Source organism: Myxocyprinus asiaticus, chromosome 30, assembly GCF_019703515.2.
Source record: "Myxocyprinus asiaticus isolate MX2 ecotype Aquarium Trade chromosome 30, UBuf_Myxa_2, whole genome shotgun sequence".
In the NCBI taxonomy this organism is placed as follows: domain Eukaryota; kingdom Metazoa; phylum Chordata; class Actinopteri; order Cypriniformes; family Catostomidae; genus Myxocyprinus; species Myxocyprinus asiaticus.
In genome coordinates, this window is record NC_059373.1 from 23,414,099 (window position 1) to 23,436,612 (window position 22,514).

Below are 22,514 nucleotides of genomic sequence, written 5' to 3' on the forward strand. Positions count from 1 at the left end.
ATGGCCCTGCTAGTGGCATTGGCATCGTTTAAGAGAATCTGTGATTTGCAGGCCCTGTCGATCAATCCCTCGTGTATGGATTTTGCACCAGGGTGTTCAAGGGTTGTGTTAAGACCTCGTTTGGGCTATTTGCCCAAGGTTATTTCTACGTCATTTCGTTTGCAGACCATTAATTTTCAGGCTTTCTCTTCTCCCCCATTTGATTCGGAAGAGCATGAAAACTTACATATGCTTTGCCTGGTTTGGGCGCTGCGAGGTTATGTTGACCATACTAGCCAGTATCATAAGTCAGAACAGCTGTTTGTGCTTTGGTGGCCGCAACATAGGTGTTTCGGTGTCAAGCAAAGACTGTCTCATTGGTTTACTAATGCAATTTCAAGTGCTTACGAAGCGCGTAATTTACCTTCACCATCGGGTATTCGGACTTTGGCTAGAGGTGCATCCTTGGAGGACATTTGTATGACAGCAGGGTGGTCCTCTCCACATACATTTGTTAAATTTTATCATCTGGACGAGGGTTTGACTCCTGCTTCCCAGGTTCTCTCTATTGGAACAGGAGTAAATTAATAATTTCTTTTTATTTAGATGCTTTAGCTCCCTTGTTCACCACTGCATGCTTGCCACACAGGCTTAGACAGTTGGCAGCTACTGTTCGCATGGCGTGAATGTATTTCGTTCCCATAGTGATCATACGCAGCTCAAGTTCCACGAAAGGGAACGTCTCGGTTACGTATGTAACCGTGATTCTCTGCGGGGAATGAGATGCTGCGTAGCTGGCCATACTCTCTAGCAGCTGCATAGGCTTTCTTTTGGAGAAAATCGACTTGATGGCATGAAAGCGAGTGCCTTTATGGATCCCATCGCTTAAGCACCATCAGCCAATAAATTGCCATGATTGTACGTGGGCTTCAGATCACATGACACTCGGACAGTTTCCCGTAGGGATCATATGCAGCGTCTTGTTCCCCTCAGGGAACCAAGGCTATATACGTAACCGTGACATTTTTGGACATGTGCAATGGTAATACCATGTTTTTTTGACATGTCCAATGGTAATAGCATGATTTTTGGACGTGTGCAATGGTAATACCATGATTTTGGACATGAACAATGGTGTCATGTATTTTGGACATATACAATGGTAATAACATGCTTTTTGGACATGCACAATGGTAATACTGTGGTTTTTGGACATGTGCATTGGTAATATCACGTTTCTAGACATGTATACTAGTAATACCATGGTTTTTGGACATGTGCAATGGTAATACCATGATTTTGGACATGTACAATGGTAATACCATAGTTTTGGGACATGTACAATGGTACAATGGTTTTTAGACGTGCATGATGGTAAAAACATGTTTTTTGGACATACACCGTGGTAATAACAATGTACCATGACACTACCATGATTACTGCAAAACTACCATAGTACTACCCTGTTTTTGGACATGTACCATAGTAATATCATGATTTTTGAATATGTACCATGGTAATATCATCATTTTTGGACATGCTAATTCAATGGATATTATTCAGTATCATGGTATATATAAAAGAACCATAGTAATACCTTCTGATACCATCACAGTAGCACAGTACTCCCACAGTACCTTTTTTGTAAGAGGAGCTAATTATGTTTTCTATACCCTAACCGTACCCCTAAACCTAACCCCCACAAAAACCTCTATATCAAACTACTTTCCTCATAAAAAGCTGATTTCAGTGATATAAATGATTATATTTCATCGAAATGTAGCTGATTTCAGGCTTTACAATACTTAAGGAGACATTTGGTCCCCACAACATAGACAAAACCTTACCCACACACACATGCACAAACTTGCCTGCAGATAGTGGATTGATCGTTCCTTCATTTTGGGATCCACGGGAACCAATGCCTTTTCATATCCCCCACCTCCCCCTCCTCCTCCACGGGTGGATGGATAGACTTCTCTAGCCTGACTGACTGTCATGGCTGACCATGTGCTCCTCTTTAGTGAGTGCCCACTGTCCCCTGCCATGGCTATGCTGGTGCAAGCCATGCACTCTCCAGGAGGAGGCCCTTTAGCTTTCCTCAGAGTCAGCTCCTGGATAGCAGCATCCAAGGTTTCGTGTCCAGTGGGATAGCCCCGACCTCCCCTGCCTGTCCCCACCAGAAAGCTGCTATCGCTGTCCAGGTTGTCATCAGAGCTCCACCACCCAGCTGTCTTGCTGCGGTGGCGGGTACTTCGTGACTCATGGCGAGAGTCTCCACTCTTGCTTCGTTCTCGGCTCTTGTTGCGGCGGGCAGAGCGAGACTGGTGTGTTCCAGAATAATGATGTCCTCCCCCTTCCTCCCCTCCACTACGGTGCCCCCTGTCCCTTTCCCGATACTCTCCTCCACGGGTGCCATTAAACTCTCGTTTAGAGGGCGTCTCCAGCGAGTGAGATTTGGCAAAGAGACGCTGCACAGAGTTCACCAGATGGCGTATGCGACTTGGACTTTCACTGCGCTGCTCCCCGCTGGATGTGCGTTGGTACTGCAAGGTGTGGAAGCCATCAGGGTGGAAGGGCAGCTGTTTCTCAAACTGGTTCAGGAGGTTGGGCGGGATGCGGTGCATCTTTCCCCCATGGCCGTGGCCATGGCCATGCCCTGCTGAAGAAAGACACTCCTCACAAGTGGAGTCGTAGGGCTGTGGGTGAGTGGGGTGTGAGCGGGGGAAGGTTCCTCCCCCAGATGGGGCCATAGCCATGGGCTCGGGGGGTCCGCTGGGTGAGTAGTAGGGGTGGTCATTGTTCCCATGGTAGAGGTCAGGATGGTGCATGTAGTCCCTCGCAGCATCACAGTCCTCCGGCATGCAGTAGCAAGGACCAGAGGAGTGTTGCGACAGACTACGACTCACCTGGTAGCCCTTCATGGCCGGGGCATGGTGGGCCGCCCGGGCCGAGAGGGGGCGCTGTGGGCGCGACAGGGCTGTGCCGGTGTCAACTATAGGGGTAGAGAAGGAAAAAGAAAGTATTCAAGAGTTAACTAAACAATATTTTATCTTGCAGTCAGCATTTTTATTATTTTTAACGAAATTTATTAATGTGGACTAAATGAAAACCTTTTCATTAGCTGAGATCAAAACAAAATTGGAAAGAACATTAAAAGTAAACTAAAATACTTTTTCAACACTCTAAAACTAACTAAAATAAAATGACAACAAATCAACTTTAGTTTTTGATGCATTATATTATGTGTATTATACTATAACATTTAAAAAACCTTTACAACTCGCCTTTATCAAACATGAAAATTCCACTAGATAACAATAACATTGGATGGCTATGAGAAATATGTCAACCATATATGATATTAACATATTAACGTGGCAGCTGTAAAATACTAAAAATAAAACTAAAGTAACTGAAACTAGAAAATAATGAAAAACAAAGCTAAAAATAACAGTCATAGAGTGAAACAATTTTTACTGAATTGATAGGACAAATTGAAAATAAATTCAAAGCTATAATAGCCCTGAAGTACATTCAATAATCAAGAAATGGTTCTTCATAGCAAGTGATATCATGTACATTTTCAGGAACAGCACATTATGTATTCAAACAGGGAAACAACTAAAACACAGGTAACTGATGGTGCAAAACAAGCACACTCTTATTTGCCTCGCATTGCTGCGCTGCAAATGACCCTGAACACAGATGACTGAAGTTGGGATAACACTGTGCAGGCATGACTCTTTACTTTTTTTTATTATTAATTTACTCTCTTTCCTTTGCTGTATAGAGTTATTTTGTCACTATCTCTCAAAATCTGCTCATTTGGCAGAGCAGACAATGCTTCTATGCTAATTCAACCCATAATCTGGTTCATGGTTATGGCTGATAAATCTGCTTATTGTTTCACAACACAATCTACGCCCATTTTGTGATCCCAGTGATGAAATGGGCAAAAAAACAAAAAAAAAACTGAAAAGAAACAGAGTGAAATGAAAAAAATAAAAATAAAATACTCAAAAATGTTTGCTTGCTAATTTTCTATCAGATCTAGTAGTTACTGTATATAGAGCTTTCATTGTTGGTGACTTCAACATTCACATAGATAATGAAAATGACACATTGGGATTAGCATTTATCGATATTCTAAACTCTCTTTGAGTCAGACAAAATGTGACAGGACCAACTCATCGCCATACTCATATGCTAGATTTAATTATGTCATATGGAGTTGATGTTGATACTATAGAAATTCTACCGCAGAACGATGACATCTCAGATCATTACCTTGTCTCTTGTTTGCTGAAATCTGTTAAAGTCACTCAATCTACACCATGCTATCATTCAGGTAGAAGTATTCTTTCGACCACAAAAGATAGCTTCACTAAAAATCTTCCAGAAATGTCTCACATACTCAGTAACCAAAAAGTCTAGAAGAACTTAATGTAATAACATAAAATATAAATACAGTCTTCTCTAGCGCTCTTGATAGTGTCGCCCCCCTTCGATTAAAGAAAATTAAAGATAAAAGCCCTACACCATGGTACAAAGATCACACTCAAGCTCTCAAGACAGCAGCTCGGAAAGTGGAGTGCAAGTGGAAGAATACAAAATTAGAGGTATTTCGCGGTGCATGGAAGGATAGTGTCTGTAGCTACAGACAGGAAATAGAAGCGCCAGGTCAGCATATTTTAGCAAACTCATAGAAAATAACCACAACAATCCTAGGTGTTTATTCAGTACTGTGGCTAAACTGGTTAGGAATAAAGCCTCAACTGAATCAGATATCCCGTCGCAGCACAACATTAATGACTTTATGATTTTTTTTACTGATAAAATAGAAATCATCAGAAATAAAATTGGAATTATGCAATCAACAGTCACAGCACCTCAGAAAACAGTGTCTCATAAATTTCCTCATGAGCACTTTCAACCCTTCGCTGTCATTGGTCATGAAGAGCTAACAAAACGTATAAAAAAAAAAATCAAAGATCACAAATGTAAGATCCAATACCACCTAAGCTCTTAAAAAAGGTATTCCCTGTAATCTCAGAACCTCTTCTTAATATTATGAACTCATCGCTATCCTTAGGACATGTCCCAAGAAATTTTAAAATAGTAGTTATCAAACCGCTTAGTAAGAAGCCACAGCTTGATCCTGGAGAATTAGCTAATTATAGACTGATTTCAAATCTCCCATTTATGTCAAAAATACTAGAAAAAGTAGTGTCCTCACAACTATGTTCATTTCTACAGAGAAATGGTATATATGAACAATTTCAGTCAGGATATAGGCCCCATCACAGTACAGAGACTGCACTTATCAGAGTTTCAAATTACTTGCTCTTATCATCTGATCGTGGCTGCATTTCCCTTCTAGTGCTTTTAGATCTTAGTGCTGCCTTCGAGATCATAGATCATGACATTCTCTTGAATAGGCTGGATAATTATGTTGGCATTAGTGGACTTGCATTAGCATGGTTTAGATCTTATTTATCCGACTGCTACCACTTAGTATGTGTAAACGAGGAATTGTCAAATAAAAAAAAGTTAAGTATGGAGTGCCACAGGGATCAGTTTTAGGGCCTCTGCTTTTCTCCTTATATATACAGTACTTCCCCTGGGAGATATTATCAGGAATTGTGGAATAATTTTCCACTGTTATGCCGATAATACCTAACTTTATATTTCTTCTAAAAAAAATTGGAAATTTCACAATTCTCCAAATTAGCAGAGTGTATCAATGAAATCAAAGATTGGATGGCCAGAAATTTCCTTCTACTCAATTCTACTGTTCAATGTTCAGTTCAGCGTACTGTTATGTCATCTTCTACAGCGAAGAATTTAGGTGTTATATTTGATACCAATCTGTCCTTTGAAAATTAAATGTCCAATGTTTGCAGAACAGCATTCTTCCACCTCAGAAATATTGCTAAGTTAAGACACATGCTCTCTGTTGCTGATGCCGAAAAACTAATTCATGCGTTCATGACCTCAAGACTAGATTATTGTAATGCATTACTTGGAGGATGTACTGCAAGTTCAATAAATAAACTTCAATTGGTTCAAAATGCTGCTGCCAGAGTGCTGACTAGAACCAAGAAATATGATCATATTAGACCAATTTTATCATCATTACATTGGCTACCTGTTAAATTTCGTATTCATTTCAAAATTCTGTTAACTACACACAAAGCATTGAATGGTCTAGCTCCACAGTACATAAGTGACCTTCTGTCATGCTATATTCCATCACGTTCATTATGATCACAAAATTCTGGCCTGTTAATAGTTCCTAGGATATAAAAATCCACAAAAGGCGGTAGATCCTTTTCCTATTTGGCTGCTAAACTATGTCTCCCTAACACTGTTCGGGACACAGACAGACTCACTCAGTTAAAGTCTAGACTAAAGACTCATCTATTTAGCCAGGCATACACCTAATTTATCCATCAACTCACATTTAGGCTGCTTTAGTTAGATCTGCCGGAACCAGAAACATTTCTCAGAAACATTTCTCTGCAATAAATTGAATGGCATCTACGCTAATATTATTCTATTTGTTTCCCTGTCTCAACCTCTGGATTCAACAGGTTACCAGAGCCAGCCAGATCCAGCTGTGTTCCTGCTTGGTGTCAGACTCCACTGCTATGTGCCGCTGAGTGATGACAACAAACTACAGCCAGTACTAGCCAGACATCTCTTCAATCTTTCATGATGGACTTTAGAGGGTGAACTGATGCCAACTCCAACTGTAAGACATCGGATACTTCATATGCCACTGCCTAAACCTTGGATTTAGGATGAACCCCACCAAACCTCAACAAAATGACCTGCCGGTTGAACTGCGATGCACCTCATTGATCTCTGCCTGCATCACCTTTGTCTATTGATGGACTACATTCTTGAAATGGAATACATAGACTATCAATGAATTGCTAACAAAAGCCTTCATCAGCCAACTAACAAAGGACAATACATCTATGTGAACTTCTTCAGTTAATCCAAGATGGATTTAAAAGACATTAGTCATTAATCTTACAGTTCAAACTAAATCTTTGTTTAAACGCTGGCCCTTAACACTTACTTAGTTTAAAATTTTTAAACCATGACTTGCACTGCACACAAATAACTAATATTGGCATTATATTCATGCTGTTAGCCAGAGGGCAACTGGACCCCACAGTGAGCCTGGTTTCTCCCAAGTTATTTTTCTCCATTAACCAACATTTTATGGAGTTTTGTGTTCCTTGCCACAGTTGCCTTCAGCTTGCTCACTGGGTTTCTAAATACAATTATTATTTAATTATTTATTTTTATACTCAATTTACAATCATATTTAATCAAACTACATAATGATGACTAAGACTTTATAGATGTTACAGTTTCATTTTCTGTTAAAGCATGATTTTCTGTAAAGCTGCTTTAAAACAATATGTTGTGAAAAGTGCTATACAAATAAAAATGACTTGATTTGAAAAAAGGCTTGTCAGCTGGTTGCTTTTCAGATGGGCCTGTTCTTTGGAGCAGGTGGTGTTTCCAAAGGCAAGCTATTGCTGACAGATGTTGAGGTGATCATTAGATGGAGATTAGTCTGTTAGTTTTAATAAGCTAAATTTGCACAGCTAGCTTGATTCTCAGAGCTCAAAATAACAGAACAGTGCTTACTCTTCTTGTTAAATTGTCGAATGTTGTAGTTCACTGATATGACTGCTCATCTGTGTACATGTGTTTGTGTACCTGATAGAAAGAACAAATGTTCTAGAGGAACACAGAATTGCATACCACAGAGTCTGGTAATTTTGTTGAGGCTGCTGCCAGTCAACGTCACTCAACGCCACTTCAGTTTGCCTCCCATGGCATCATCATACCATCCATACAAGACTAAAAACAAAGGGCATGAAACCCATCTCCATTCTGGTTTTCTTCACGAGCACAGTGTTTCTCCAAACACACACTCTCTCTTTTGTTTCCTCCTCTTCCTCTTTCTCTCTCATTCTCACATCTGACCTACTTCTTTCACTACAGTTTATGAGGCTGTCTGACTGTCTGTCTGTTTCATCGCCACCTACTTGAATGCCAGTATCTTTATTTGCCTCTCTGTTTGTGTTTTTATGCCTCTAGCTATACCTGTCTCACTGTTTAGACTTTTAGCCATGTGGTAATGCTTTGCCAACACATAAGCATAGGCCAGCCATGTGGAGCAATGAAACCCTTCCATTCACATATAAACATGAAAAAACAGACACAAACACACCACTACACTGATTCTAAAAACATTACAGGCCAGTGTACTAACTAGCATTATAGCTAATTAGCCTTAAAAAGTTAATATAATGGGGGAAATGTACTCTCGAGCAGACAGGGTTGAGTATTAGAATTAAATCTAGTCCAAGAACTCCCACTTTGACAGGAAGAGACATTTGGCCACAATCTTTGGTGGGCAGATACGGCCAGTATGGCCTCTAGAGACTGCAATGCAAGTTGGAGGTGAGTAGCATTAAAAGTTAAGCTCCACCTTGCTTGATTCACCATCTCCATGTCTTGAGCTTTGTGGCCCTGTGCACTCGATTTCCAATGGCTACTCACATTATGACTTCAGATTTGTGTCGTGAAGCATCATTCACCTTGAGATTTCCTCAGTAGTTGGCTCTTAAATATAAAACATGCTTGATATACTCTGACTAGATGGAATCGTAGTCTGAGGGCAATAAATCTGAATTTTTTCCCATTATATATATTACACATTTTACAGTGAAATCTGACTGGCCCAGAATCTACAGACTGGGGCTGACTAGTGTGGATGAGCATCCACCAGGCCAAATTGCAAATTGAGGCAAAAATTCATGTCATCATTTACTAATTTCTTTCTTTCTTTCTTTATTACTTAATTGCTCATTGCTTTGTTTACCGTTGTACAAAAACAAGTTTCACAATATCCACGTTGCATTTCAAAAAATGAGAAAAGAACCATCAAAATCATCATAAAAATAATCCATGCTATTTGATTTCTGTTTTCCGGATCTTTAAATTCCATGTGATCACTTTGTGTGCATAACAAATTTAACTTTAAGTGTTGCAGCAGCAATCTGCATTCCCATCCTTCTTTTAAAGTTCACCCAAAAATGAAAATTGTCTTATCATTTACTCACCCTCATGCCATACCAGATGTGTATTACGTTTTTTCTTCTGTTGAACACAAATTAAGATTTTTAGAAGAATTTCTCAGCTCTGTCGTTCCATACAAAGCAAGTGAATGGTGTCCAGAACTCTGAAGGTCCAAATATCACATAAAGGCATCATAAAAGTAATCCATATGACTCCACATGACAGTGGTTTAATCCATGTCTTCTGAAGTGACAAAGTAAACCAAACTATAACTCCTTTTTCACTGTACATCTTGCCATTGCAGTCTCTGGTGAAGGGATGGATTTACCTCTGTCTCTTCAGCCTATTGATGAGTTGAATACATTCAAAAATACTTGTTATAATCAATTGTTAATCAAAGCATTTTAGTCATGTGCATTTATTCCGGTTGTTATAATTATTAATGTTACAGGTCATTTGTGTATTTGACCTCTGAGGTGTGACTGAGGGTCTGATTCATGTCAGGAATGCAGTTAACAGTGCTTTCTCATTTAGCCCGGCTCCCAGAGAACAAATATACATGTGAGTTGTAGCTATTTCATTGATCACTTATTCAATTTAAGTAAGACATTTTTGGGGTTTAAGTTTTCGGTCAAGTCAAGTCAACCTTTATATATACAGCACAATTAAAAACAACAGAAGTTGACCCAAAGTGCTTTATGGATCAAACAAACAAAATGACAGAGTGATATAAAAACAGATTGATTTAAAGTTAAATATAAAACATAATAAAATAAATAAAAACATTTAAATACAACATCATGTATTTATCCATTTCAAACTATTCATTAATTACTTACACAAATAAATTTTTAGCATTCATCACTAAAAGTTCTGTTGTGTTTGGATGTATTGTTATATTTTGTTCCAGCTGATAAGGCTTGTGTGCCAGTGAGTTTCTCAACCTTGGGAGTAATGTTGTGTTCTGTTTAATGATGTCATTGGAGGGATTGTTTGTAGTGTTGAGAATCATGTGACTAAGTCAGAGGAACTGGATGCCAGTTTATCTAAAGAGAAGACTCACCTCTGACCCATTTCTGCTTACCTATTTGACTTAGTGTTTTAAGAAAATAATCTTTCAATGATTGCATTCACGTAGTTAAACATAACGTTATGCTTGTAAGATTTCTAGATTAATCTGTACTGTTCACCTATCAGATCTCTGTACTCATAAGAGATGCTGTCAAATCATTCTGCATATACTGTACCTATAATTACAGTTGTTTCTATTACCTAAAGTAGTTCGAGGTTAGATTGAGTGGTTCGAGGTTAGATACTGTTTCAGTCTATTGCCATTGGAAATGTCAAGAACTTTGTCTTCAGTAAACTCTCTCTCTGTTGATTGAAACTTCAACTCTGACTCCAGGTCATCATTGTTCATACTGGTCTCTTTACTGGGTATAACTGTATTTCCTTACACTAGGCACGATCAAAAGCCAAGGAGACTGCTGTCAAGACTTATAGTGAAAAACTAATAATATTTTGGTCTGTTCTCACCCAAAACCCATTGGATCGCTTCAGAAGACACTGATTAACCCACTGGATTCGTATGGATTACTTGTACAATGCTTTTGTGATATTTGGACCTTCAGAGTTCTAGCCACCATTCACTTGCATTGGATGGACCTACAGAGCTGAGATATTCTTATACAAATTTTCATTTGTGTTCTGCAGAAGAAAGAAAGTCATACACATCTGGGATGGCAAGAGGGTGAGCAAATGATGAGAGAATTTAAATGTTTGGTGTACTATCCCTTTAACAATCTAACCCCAATCCACGCTAATCTAAAAATTCAAAATGACTGCATCAACAAGCACTGTTCCAGCTTTAACGTCAGTGATGTCAAATGCCATTGGCTCTTGTGTGTCATCTGAATGAATGCATGTTTTTGAATAAGAAAGTACGTTAAAACCTTCAGTTTCAATATGGAGCTATCGTATGGTTTCAGAAGACCTTAAAAGCAGCATAAATAATTTGGATTACTTTTATGGTGATTTTTGTTCACTTTTTAAATAAATTCATTTGACTGTTCTTGTCTCTGCTTGTTGTGTCTTTTATACTGTTGGGTGGCTATACTGTTGTTAAATTATTGGTGAGGTTTAGGCATTTAGGTAATTGGTCAGGTTTAGGCATTTAGGTAAATATCTACAATATTTTATAGTGTAATGTAAATAAAATAATTAAGAATAGATTTACCTGCATGTTACATGTTTTATATTATATTATATTATATAAGTGGTTAGGTTTAGAGGTGGTGTTAGGGGATCTAAATATCAATATGATAGTATAATGTAACAAAACTCGTATTTATGAGTATAATGAAACATATTATGTATAAACATGTATGAAAACTCTGAAGATTGCAGAGACTGCAATGGAATTGTCTGAACAGAGGTGAGGACAGCATGACAATTTGATGCTGCAGGCAAAAAGTCACTACGGTGATGTCTTGGTCATGACACTTCAAAGATTCAGTGCCATGAACCTGGCAAATATTAACAAAACCAGTTACTTGTTCGTCCTCAGAAGCACTAATTGTTTAAGCACCAGTTATTTTGCAGACATAACCATGGAAACACAGAAATAATACAGGAGATGTAGATATCCATTTAACTTTCTTAAGTGTCTCAAAAAACTACTTGAACATCTTTCAAAGCAATGCACTCTCATGAACAAATGTCACTGGGGGCATTTTTGCCAGAACCACTAAAATGTTGTCCTTGGTCCATATATTAATGTCACTCTGATTCCATATTCAACTAATCTCATAGCAGTCCATTGTAAATCTTGTAAACACAACTTTATAATCAGATTGGAACTGTCATTTTCTGCCAGCTTGTTTGCGTGCAAGTGCTCAGTGAATGGACTGTGGATAGTCTGTGACCATTTGAGGCTAAGACCAAAGAGGTGTGTGGATGTAGTGAGATCTGATACTTTAAAATTTGAGTTTGGTATTGTTCTGCAGGCAAATGTTAGCCTTTTCCTCCTCATCCACGAAAGGTTACAGCATCTTTGTATGAGTTTACAGACTGATGGCTGCTGTGCCAAACAAATGTGAACGATTAATTTTGTTGTCTGGCTTGAGTTTTGAGGGACCAGAGAGGAAACGTATCAAACCAAAATTGTACAGGTCAATAGTCATGAAAGAAAAGACATTAATATCAGGCAGCAGCACATTGGTACAGGCCTTTATAACAAAAAGCGTTCCGAATCCAAGCTCTGCCGTCTGTGTTGGCGACACTATGTTATTTAAATTAAACTTTTTCTCTACAGAGACAATGCTAGTGATGTGAGACTTCTGCACGGCCAGCTAATAATGCACACATTGTCCTCATAATAGCCCAGGCCATTGTGCCTTTTCCAAAAGCAGCTATGGCTGAATCAAGCACAATAATACAAAGAAGCAGATACTGCACATTCCAGGCTTACAGAATGTTATCTTACTCTCACATAACCTGACACACATTTGTTCCAACAATGGCCCAATTCAGCTCTACAAGCATGTAGCGATCTCTCTCATTAAATATTTAGAATTGTTCAACAGATAGAGGGCTTCATTTAATTTTGTGTAATTGGACTGTGGGGTTGTCATTACGGAGGTGAGAACACTGCAGAACTGATAGGAGCAAATTAGACAATTCACTTTAGAGCTATAAAACAGCAGAGGGAGAACTGTTGACCCAGGTTAGGTATTAGGATTTGTAATTGTCAGTTTTTTGACCTGGATATTTGTTTTAAACAAAAGTGGTAATCGGCAGTAACCGTTGCTAACACAGTGCCAAGCAGAGCAGTTTTTATTTTTTTATTTTTTATTTATTTTTTTATTTTTTTTATGGAAACATAATTTTCAATGGATTAATTAATTTAAGGATCAAGGGGTAGATCTGACATTTCAGTCTAATGAAAATGATAACATTTATTATGCTGTATACGTTGCATTACTAGAGGATGTTAGAAAATTCCTTCTTTGATGTCATATAATTTCTCAATGACATCAATGGTTTTAAGTGAACAGTTGCAGAGAAATGTTACTCCAGCCCTTGGGTAAAATAATAATAATAATAATGCCTGTTTTTTATGGCTTGCTTCTTTAAAACTGTATGCCTATTCCATTCCTGTTCCAGATGTATAAGGATTGCTAGCTTTTACATACAAATTGAATGAGATTTCACTGACAAACATGGTTCCTTAATCTAGTTCTTGCATTAGGAAGTCACATATAGCTGGCCTTTACAGAGGAAGCTAATGAAAAATTCAAAGAACCAACACAGAGATGGGGGGAGGGGGGGTTATGACAGATATCTGTTGGCTGACATTCCAGTAGTGTTTGCCAAGGTCCAATGGTATTAGTGCATCTTGATTTTCAAATGCAATATTCATTCATTATGTATATAGGATTAGAACAGCAAAAACTAATTTTCTTAATCAGTATTTTTGTTCATTCTTGATTCAAAGAGATTCAAGTACTGTATGTTGTCCTTACCTCATTGGCAAATATGTTTGTATTGTTTTTAGCATAACTATATCTATCTATCTATCTATCTATCTATATATATATATATATATAGATATCTATATCTATCTATCTATCTATCTATCTATCTATCTATCATATATATATATATATATATATATATATATATATATATATACTCTATTACATGCATATACTTCACACAGATGAGGGGTTTTGATATGATTTATCTCTAAATCCTCTTTCCTCTCTCTCTCTCTCTCTCTCTCTCTCAAAAAGATAAGCTCTTGCCTCATTCCTTCCCTTGCTTGCTCGATCCTTCACCTGCCGCATGGAGAGATGGACAGTGACAGATAAATTAGAATTCACACCCTGAGGGCAGACTCTCTCTCTCTCTCTCTCTCTCTCTCTCTCTCTCTCTCTCTCTCGCTTCCTTTTCCCACTCTTTCTTCTATCTGTCCGCAGGTGAGGCTAGATGTTCCTGAGAAGAAGAGGCTTTGAGATTGTGTCTTTCTCGGGAAGAGAGGCACCCCAAAGAGAAACGGATTGCGATCAATCAAACTGAAACCTGAATAAGATACGATAAAATGTTTCACAGATGAAGGAAGCACATAACCTTTCCTGCCTGTAGCATAATTTCTGTCCAGTGTTGTGCAGCTGCAATGGTTCCAGGTTCAGAGGATACTGGGGCTTATGGCTCCTGCACAGTTCCTATGATATCAAAGAACGAATGGGTGTGATGTCCTTTAGATCAAAATCTGGCCAAAAAATATGTTTTTGAGTCCATTTCTGTGGTTTGTAATAGCCTGCCAGGGTGTACTTTCATGAAAACTTCTTACCTATTGCTAAACTCCTTTTTACTGCTATTGGTCCATGTCATTGGTAGGTGTGACCTGGAGCTCCACCTACTTTAAGGCCGACAGCTAATTTCCATGCAGACAGATAAGATCAGTCAACAACGTGATTTTTGTTTTTGTTTTGTTTAATTAGTCTACCAAAGGAATCAAATCAGGGCTGGATTGGTAATCTGGCATACCGGGCATTTTCCTGGTGGGCCGAGGCACTTTGGGGACGATCAGGGGTGGACTGGCCATTGGGAAAACCGGGCCGGCCACGAAAAGCTGAAATGAGCCGCTGTGTTATGCAGAACAGGCCACAAAACGGCGCCGTGATATGTCGAAAGGGGCAGTGATATGCGGAAAAGGACAGTGAACATTTCCCCCCCCCCCCCCCAAACAACTTTTGGGCCAGTTTCTATATAAAATCCCTGGCCGATTTCTCTTCCCAGTCCACCTCTCAATCAAATCTACTCATATACTCTGAAGTTACCCATTCACTTATGTGCTATCTGAAGCCAAAAGCCATTCGCACATCTGCTCAAAGAAAGATGCCTATCATCCTTCTGTAGGGCTTTACTGGTTGTTTAGATCAGTGTTACTATCAGAAATAATTAATAATTATTTCTGTAGATATTAATTAATATTTAAATTAATTAATTGAATCTAACTCATTAAAACCTCATATGGGGCTCCAGTAAATGTAGTGTGCTACGTTTAGGAGCAAGTTTGGTTATTAGCAATAATTAATAATTATCAAAGATAATTATTAATGATTAAAATCAATAGAACATTGATGAGAATCAATGTTAGCTTTTTTAATCCTTTAAAATCAACAATTATCAAAGATAATCGATCTAAGGATTTATTCGACAAGGTCTAGGGTGACCAGGTAAGCTGGAATCCTTCCACCACTCAGACTGTTGACTGAGGAGTTAATTTCCCTGAGGTCCTGCATTAGATCTCTAATGATACATGCATAAGTTGTTTTCTCTGACAAAGTCCCTAAAGCGTGCAAAGTGTTATTGATAAGAACAGAGTGCAAATTTACAGTGATTATAGTACCCTGAAGGGTTTTATTCAGGCCCTGTAATTGTTCTTATTGGAGTCGTCGTCTCTGCTGGATTTTTGGACGATGGCGACGTGTGTATCTGAAGCTGGTGAACTGTTTTCTTGAACTGCAGTCAATGAGCAGAGCCAATCGGTTCAGTAGGTCCTGGCCAACTAACAGGGTTCCGTATTAATGGGACATATGGAAACAGGGTCTGTTAGCATCATCCCTTGAAAGGTGTCAATCCAGGCCCGTTTTGTGAAAGACGACCTATCTTGCGTGTAGCTTGTGATGCTTACGTTGTAGGTCTCTGTCTATAACGGTTTGCCAAGGGAGAGCTTTGCTCTAGCAACCTCTGCGAAGGTGTTGGAACCCATTAGACTATTTCAGAACCGGTGTCGAGTAGTGTGTGGGAGCTGAATGACCCATGCGTCAGGTGTTGCCCTTACGGTACAGATCGCCCAAGAAGGTCAGAAAAGGAGGGTGTGGCATGTTAGGAGTGACTGTTTTGGGGAGCAACTTGGACACTGTTCCCCTTTTCCCGACCTACAAAGTAAACTTTGGCGTTAACGGGAGGGGTACATCGTCTAGTCATACTGACGGGGTTTCAGTGCCGTGTTCCTTTGAGGAGGTCGACGGACCTGGTGAACAACGGTGCACATCAAGCTTAGTTACTAACTCAGTCAAGTGTCTCCTAATATCCTCCATTTCCTCTCTCAAATCTTGTTCTCTGAGGGGATTTGAAACCTTGCCTACCCACTCACCTTCTTGTTTGGGTTTTCATTCGAAACGTGCATTTCTTTTCGGCCGGCGAACATTTTGTTGTTTAGGCCTGCCGTGACCCTGGGGGTGTGTCTGGTTACCACCCCCCTGGTTCTGTTGCCTACCCTGCTGGCGGGGTGATCGGTGCCTCTGGGGTCCTGTTCTAGCATTCACCTTAACGCGAGGCATTTTGTTGCCTTCAAGCGCTAGGTCTGCATATAAGGCTTGGATCCCCAGGGCTCTGGCGTCGCCTTCGTGACCTCGGGCAGGGCGCACACGTGTCTCCCATGCCAGTTGCGCATATCTTCTGATTTCCTGCATGGTGGGGTTGCCCATTCTGCAGTGCACCGTGACGTCATATCGCACACACTCGTGGAGGTTGTGAAGGAAAAGAGACTTGAAAGCTTGTTCCTCCTCCAGACCTGGTTCGTTACTTCCTTGGAAGTACGTGGTTCTCAGGTGTCTATAATACTCACGTGGAGGCTCGTGCCTCTTCTGGGTGATGGCGAAAGCAGCTATGGTAGCGGAGGCTTCGTCGATATACAGCGAATACTCCTCGCGTAGGGCTTTATACAGAGCTGAGTAGCGGTTTCGTGTACCAGTCGGTAGCATTTCCATGAACGCATGGACACTCCTTACCGTGGTCTTCCATATAAGCTTGAGTTTTTCACGCGACGAAACGTAAGGCAAATCAATCAGGCAGTGCTCAATTTCCCTAAGATAATTGTCGATGTTTGAATCTCGATTACTTGAGTCAAAGTGTTCTATGTCCCCTGCGAGGGACTCGAGTTGTCGGATGCGCAAGCGTTGGTGTCGGTATGACCACGGGTCGTCCGAGTCATCCAAAACATCATAGTCACTCGGATCGCTATAGCGATGAGGACGACTTCCTCCCCTTTGTGGTGGGGAAGGAGTCCAGTCGACGTGTGGGGGTGGACCCCAGGTTGAGTATGGCTCCCTGGCTAATGGGATATTCAAGCCGCTTACACCACTCTGGGCTTGAAAATAATTGTCCCCCCTCCGTGGTGTGGAATCAGTCAGTTTGAAACGCACAGTGGCGTGACTGAAAACTGACTGAGGAGGGCAAATATAAGGAGGGGCACCTGCATCCAACCAGCGGGCCGCTGGAGGATTTTGAAAGGTGTCTTGGAGGACGAAGTCAGAGACTGTACCACTAGGGGCAGCTCGGCTCCTAGCGTGTGTCCCTGGGTTTCTCAGGGGCACATTTCAACATGTATCGCTAAAAAGGGGGCCCTCTTCTATGTCACATGTCATGTGGTGCGTTTCAGCTGCACTTACCTGATCTGACTCTACTTTTATCTGAGCAGCTTGAAGCTGCCTGCGCAGGGTTTCGTTTTCCTCCTGCATCCGGGCATTATCTTCCTGTGCCTGGACTTTCTCAGCTTGGGTGCATCTAATTTCTTGGTGCAGGCTGAGATTTTCCTTCTGCACCGCTTGGTAGCTGCTCTGCAGCTGTGCGAGCTGGGCCTGGTGCTCGGCGGTTTGCAGTTGGGTTCTGCGGTGATGAAGGTGGAACATTTGGCCCACAAGGTCCAGGATTGTGCGCATTGGCTTCCCGACCGGGTTGTTGACATAATCAACTAGTTCCTGCAATGCTTCATCACAACGACTAATATTGTAGCTGTTAAAGTTATCTCTCTCCTCTATGGAGAGACGGAGGACAGCAGCAACTACATCTTGCAGTGCTGGGTCGACTAACCTCTGTGGAGCTTCAGCTCCAGTCACGCAGTGTGATTGGTGACTCATTTTACTGGGGCCATAAAAATTCTTGTGACAGAGTGGCTCTGATAGCTTGTTGTTTTACAGTTGATATAATGCTAACAGGAAAGCACAGTTGAGAGGCTTCGACCTGTGGCTTACGGGTTACTGTTATGATGTGTGAATTTCACTACGTTCTCTCTTTGGTGGACGTCAATGAAGTGACTTGGCACCTCTCTGTAACATTTAGATGAAAGCGTTAGGAGTTAAATAACAACAACATCAGGTTTTAAGCAGACTATAGTAAATTTACCAACCCCTAATTCACACTTAAGAGCACTTTCACACCACTCTGGCTTATGTTTGGCAAGTTGTGAAAAGTAAATTGTCAAACAGAACCAAACTTTGAAGTAATGATTCAAGTTATTACTTTGGATTCTTATGCATACACACTGTGACAGAACTGGCACGTAGGATGCCTCACACGGGGCACCAATTATTATGTAGGGCTTTACTGGTTGTTTAGATCAGTGTTACTATCAGAAATAATTAATAATTATTTCTGTAGATATGAATTAATTTTTAAATGAATTAATTGAATCTAACTCATTAAAACCTCATATGGGGCTCCAGTAAATGTAGTGTGCTATGTTTAGGAGCAAGTTTGTTTATTAGCAATAATTAATAATTATCAAAGCCAATTGTTAACATCAATGAAACATTAATTAGAATTAACACTAGCTTATTGATCATTCAAATTCAACAACCATCAAAGATAATTATCAATTATCAAAAATCAATAGAATATTAATAAGGATTAACCTTGACGGGGCACCACCCTGAAATCAGGGACTAATAACCAGATAGTAAAACAGTCTCAATATTAGATTGTTTTCATGGGAAAATCGACATCCGAAGAATATCGATTTTCGGGAAAAAAAACAATGAATGAAGGTTTGAATCCGAACACTGACATCCCGTCAGCATGACACAGGTGTATGCAACACAAACCAAAACACTTCTCTTTGTAATATAAACAAAGTTTATTTATGCAGTAATATCAATTAATAATTAATGCAATGCAGTCAATCAACTTCCGACTTACAACTACAACTAAACAGTGATATGATTAGATATGGAAATAAAAAGAATTCTATAACACATAGGGTGTGTGTGTGTGTGTGTGTGGGTGTGGGTGTGTGGTTAGTACGAGAGAGAGAGAGAGATGACAGCCCTAAAGCCTATTTCACGATCGTGGGAGAGAAAACAGCTGTCAGTTTATCACTCAGAGATGCGGTGGACGGCTCATAAAAGTCCCGCGTTCTTTGACTCTTTAATGGATGAACTCAGTTGCTGTCTAACCCGCGATGGCGAAATTGCACAACAATTCAATTTGGTTGGACCACAATACAGCAAAATAAATTTGTGAAAATTAATACCCTGAGTATTAATAATGAGCGGACATGGCGGTCCGTAAACTGTACAAGCAAAAACCTTGAAACACAAGAATAGCACACTATAATATTCTATCTCTGCCCAGACGTAAAACTCTTACATGAATCGCATGAGGACACAGGTAGAATGTGTTTTCCTCCGTCCTTTAACTCTGACCTGGTTCCTTGAGGCTCGGGTGATGACGGGAGGCCGTTTCCTCGCTCTGTCGGCGGGCGGTACGGCTGTTGATTCTCGGCGGGCTGGCGGAGAACTCAGAAATGTCGACTTGATTGAAGATGGAAGCGAAATCTTTAATCTTTTCACTTCTGTAGGCAAACGGATGAAGATGCGAATTGCTCGGCGGTCTCCTTTGGATCCGTTAGAGTGTTCGGTTGAATACAGAGTAATCGCAACTCATCCAGCGAGATGGAGATTGTATGGCCACAGTTTCAAGTCAGACGTTACTTCCTTGTGCCACGAGGTTGCACCGGAGAGCAGCGTAGAGCTGCATCCACACGCTGCAAACAAAGTCGCTGGAAGTGAATTCTGGAAGCATTTCAGAGGTATTTCAACTCCTGATGTCATGTTTGAGGGACGTTCTGTTGTGTGCCTCATCCAATAGGAGTTGAGAGTTCGATCCTTTAGTGAACAAGGCTTCATGGATTTGTAGTCTGTTTTGGACTCCCTTTGTTTGATTTTGGCGCGATTTTTATCAGTAAGATTTACGACTTGGAATGTGGGGGCTTGAGTTAGGTTTTTATGACCGTTAGGCCTGCCTTTGTCTTCTATCTGAATACATGAGGCCCAACACTTCTTTTGTCTGTATTCTGCCTATTAACACTCTTTTATACACCCATTTTTGCAATTGTATCAGTTTAATCATAAATTACAATAACAGAGAGTAACCGGTGAATATTTTGGCTGCACATAGCATGTTAACGCAATATAACCATGATTGCAGAAGGTAAACATTACAAATGACACATTATCGGGGGCCTGGGTAGCTCAGTGGTAAAATACGCTGGCTACCACCCCTGGAGTTCGCTAGTTCGCTAGTCCGAATCCCAGGGCGTGCTGAGTGACTCCAGCCAGGTCTCCTAAGCAACCAAATTGGCCCGGTTGCTAGGGAGGGTAGAGTCACATGGGGTAACCTCCTCGTGGTCGCTATAATGTGGTTTGTTCTCGGTGGGGCGCATGGTGAATTGAGCGTGGTTGCCGCAGTGGATGGCGTGAAGCCTCCACACGCGCTATGTCTCTGTGGCAATGCGCTCAACAAGCCACGTGATAAGATGCGTGGGTTGACTGTCTCAGACGCGGAGGCAACTGGGATTCGTCCTCCGCCACCCGGACTGAGGCGAATCACTATGCGACCACGAGGACTTAGAATGCATTGGGAATTGGGCATTCCAAATTGGGAGAAAAAGGGGAAAAATCCCCCCCCCCCCAAAAAAAACAAAAAACAAATGACACATTATCTACTGCATATATAATACTTTAAATCATGAAACATTTACTGATCTTGAGTGAATTCTACTCTTAGTCATTGATAACACATTCTAATGTCACATTAGTTAAGGTTTTACATGTAGTCTTTGTAGCATCTGGAACAGTCAGACACACAATTATTCATTATTTAATGAATAATCCAACAGACATCTCAAGACCGTAACAAGCAAAGGTCCAAGTAGGCCCATGCAGACTCTGACTGCATTCCCCCTAATCATTATCAGCTTTTACCAACCCCCCCCCCCCCCAACATGCAAAAGCAAAGGAATGTGGGGAAAGTAACTCACTCCATTCCCCCATAGGAAAGACACATAAAGCCCATAAAACAGACTTTTCTTCATTAATTTATAGACAAACTGTTCTATAAATGAACATGCATATCCCCAGGACATTGTGTATATGATTATTACTGTCTCATATAGTGTCTTTTGTACTGTATACCATTTATGTATGCTTTATGACAGAACCACTAGATAATGTAAAATTATTGGTATCATGCTTCCTATCAAATTAATCCTTCTGTGACGCCCTGCACATTGAAGTATAGCACCCCCTTATAGCATGCATTGTATGCTTGTTATATTAATCAGAGCATAAAGGGGTACAAACTGCCAGCTTATTCCAATCATGCAAATGAGTCAGCTTCCAAACAAAACAATTTTTCCGCTGGAAAATTGCACCTTTCTCATTGGTCAAGCCAAACTTGAGAGGAGTGACTTCCCTCAGGAGTTAAAGGGCACTGTCGGAGTGACCATCCCTCCTCTCTTCTATTTCACTCCCTCCTTCTCCTGGTTGCTGTTCGTGTTTGCAGGCCGACAGGCCTCAACACATCAACACATTTGTAACTTCCTCGACCATAACAGAGTCAAACTAACACTGCAAGTTCATCATAATTTTTTCATTCAACGCAGAAGAAATTGATTGCAACTTCAACACCATCGACTCAAGGAACCATCAAGACTTTCTCCTGAGACTGCATCCGGACGCTCTCTCAACAGCCAAGGCATTGCAAGTATCGTACAATTAACTAACTAAACAGAGGTTTAGCATAAGCTGTGAACCCCTTTGTTAACAAAGGTGCTTTGAAGTAAGAAACTGATGGTTCTTTCAAATGGTTAAATGACTCTTTTCATAGCTTCATTCCCCTGTTCTGTTCCGGCTTCATTCACTTTCACTTTTCCATTTCTCATGTATGCGTGATTTGTGTGTATGTGTTTGTTTGTTTAGATTAGTTATGTGTTCGTGATTTAGTTAAATAAAGCTTTTGTGTACATTCTTGTGAGTTGATTCTGGTCTGCTTGTAAATCAACGTCACTTTAACGATTTGATCACAGCCACATGCTGAGAAAGAGGTATTTTTCTGTGGCCACGAAAAATATCCTTTCTGAGAGTTGATAGACTATCAATACTGAGTGTTTGCTGAATGAACAGATTAATTGATTGTAATATTAATTCAGCTACATCAAATTAATTCTATTAACTGATCCAAATATTTATAATGAATTATAACTTGTTATGATTAATTATTCATATTTCCCTTTTGAGCTAATTTGCTACATCTTGTACATCCTCATATTTAAATGTACCTCTAAACGCCTCCCG

The 22,514-nt window shown here is 40.2% G+C and overlaps 2 protein-coding genes across 2 annotated transcripts in view; one reads left to right on the forward strand and one right to left on the reverse strand.

Annotated features, from left to right (window-relative positions):
* Positions 1 to 22,514, forward strand: part of LOC127421662 (uncharacterized) — a 726,036-nt gene that overhangs the window by 317,715 nt on the left and 385,807 nt on the right. The window lies entirely within an intron of this gene.
* LOC127420805 (disks large-associated protein 3-like) overlaps positions 1 to 22,514 on the reverse strand; it is a 311,007-nt gene that overhangs the window by 39,560 nt on the left and 248,933 nt on the right. The window contains exon 3 of the mRNA XM_051663354.1: positions 1,851 to 2,974. Coding sequence (XP_051519314.1) covers positions 1,851 to 2,903 — 1,053 coding nt within the window. The 5' untranslated portion in view covers positions 2,904 to 2,974. The remainder of the gene's footprint in view (positions 1 to 1,850; positions 2,975 to 22,514) is intronic.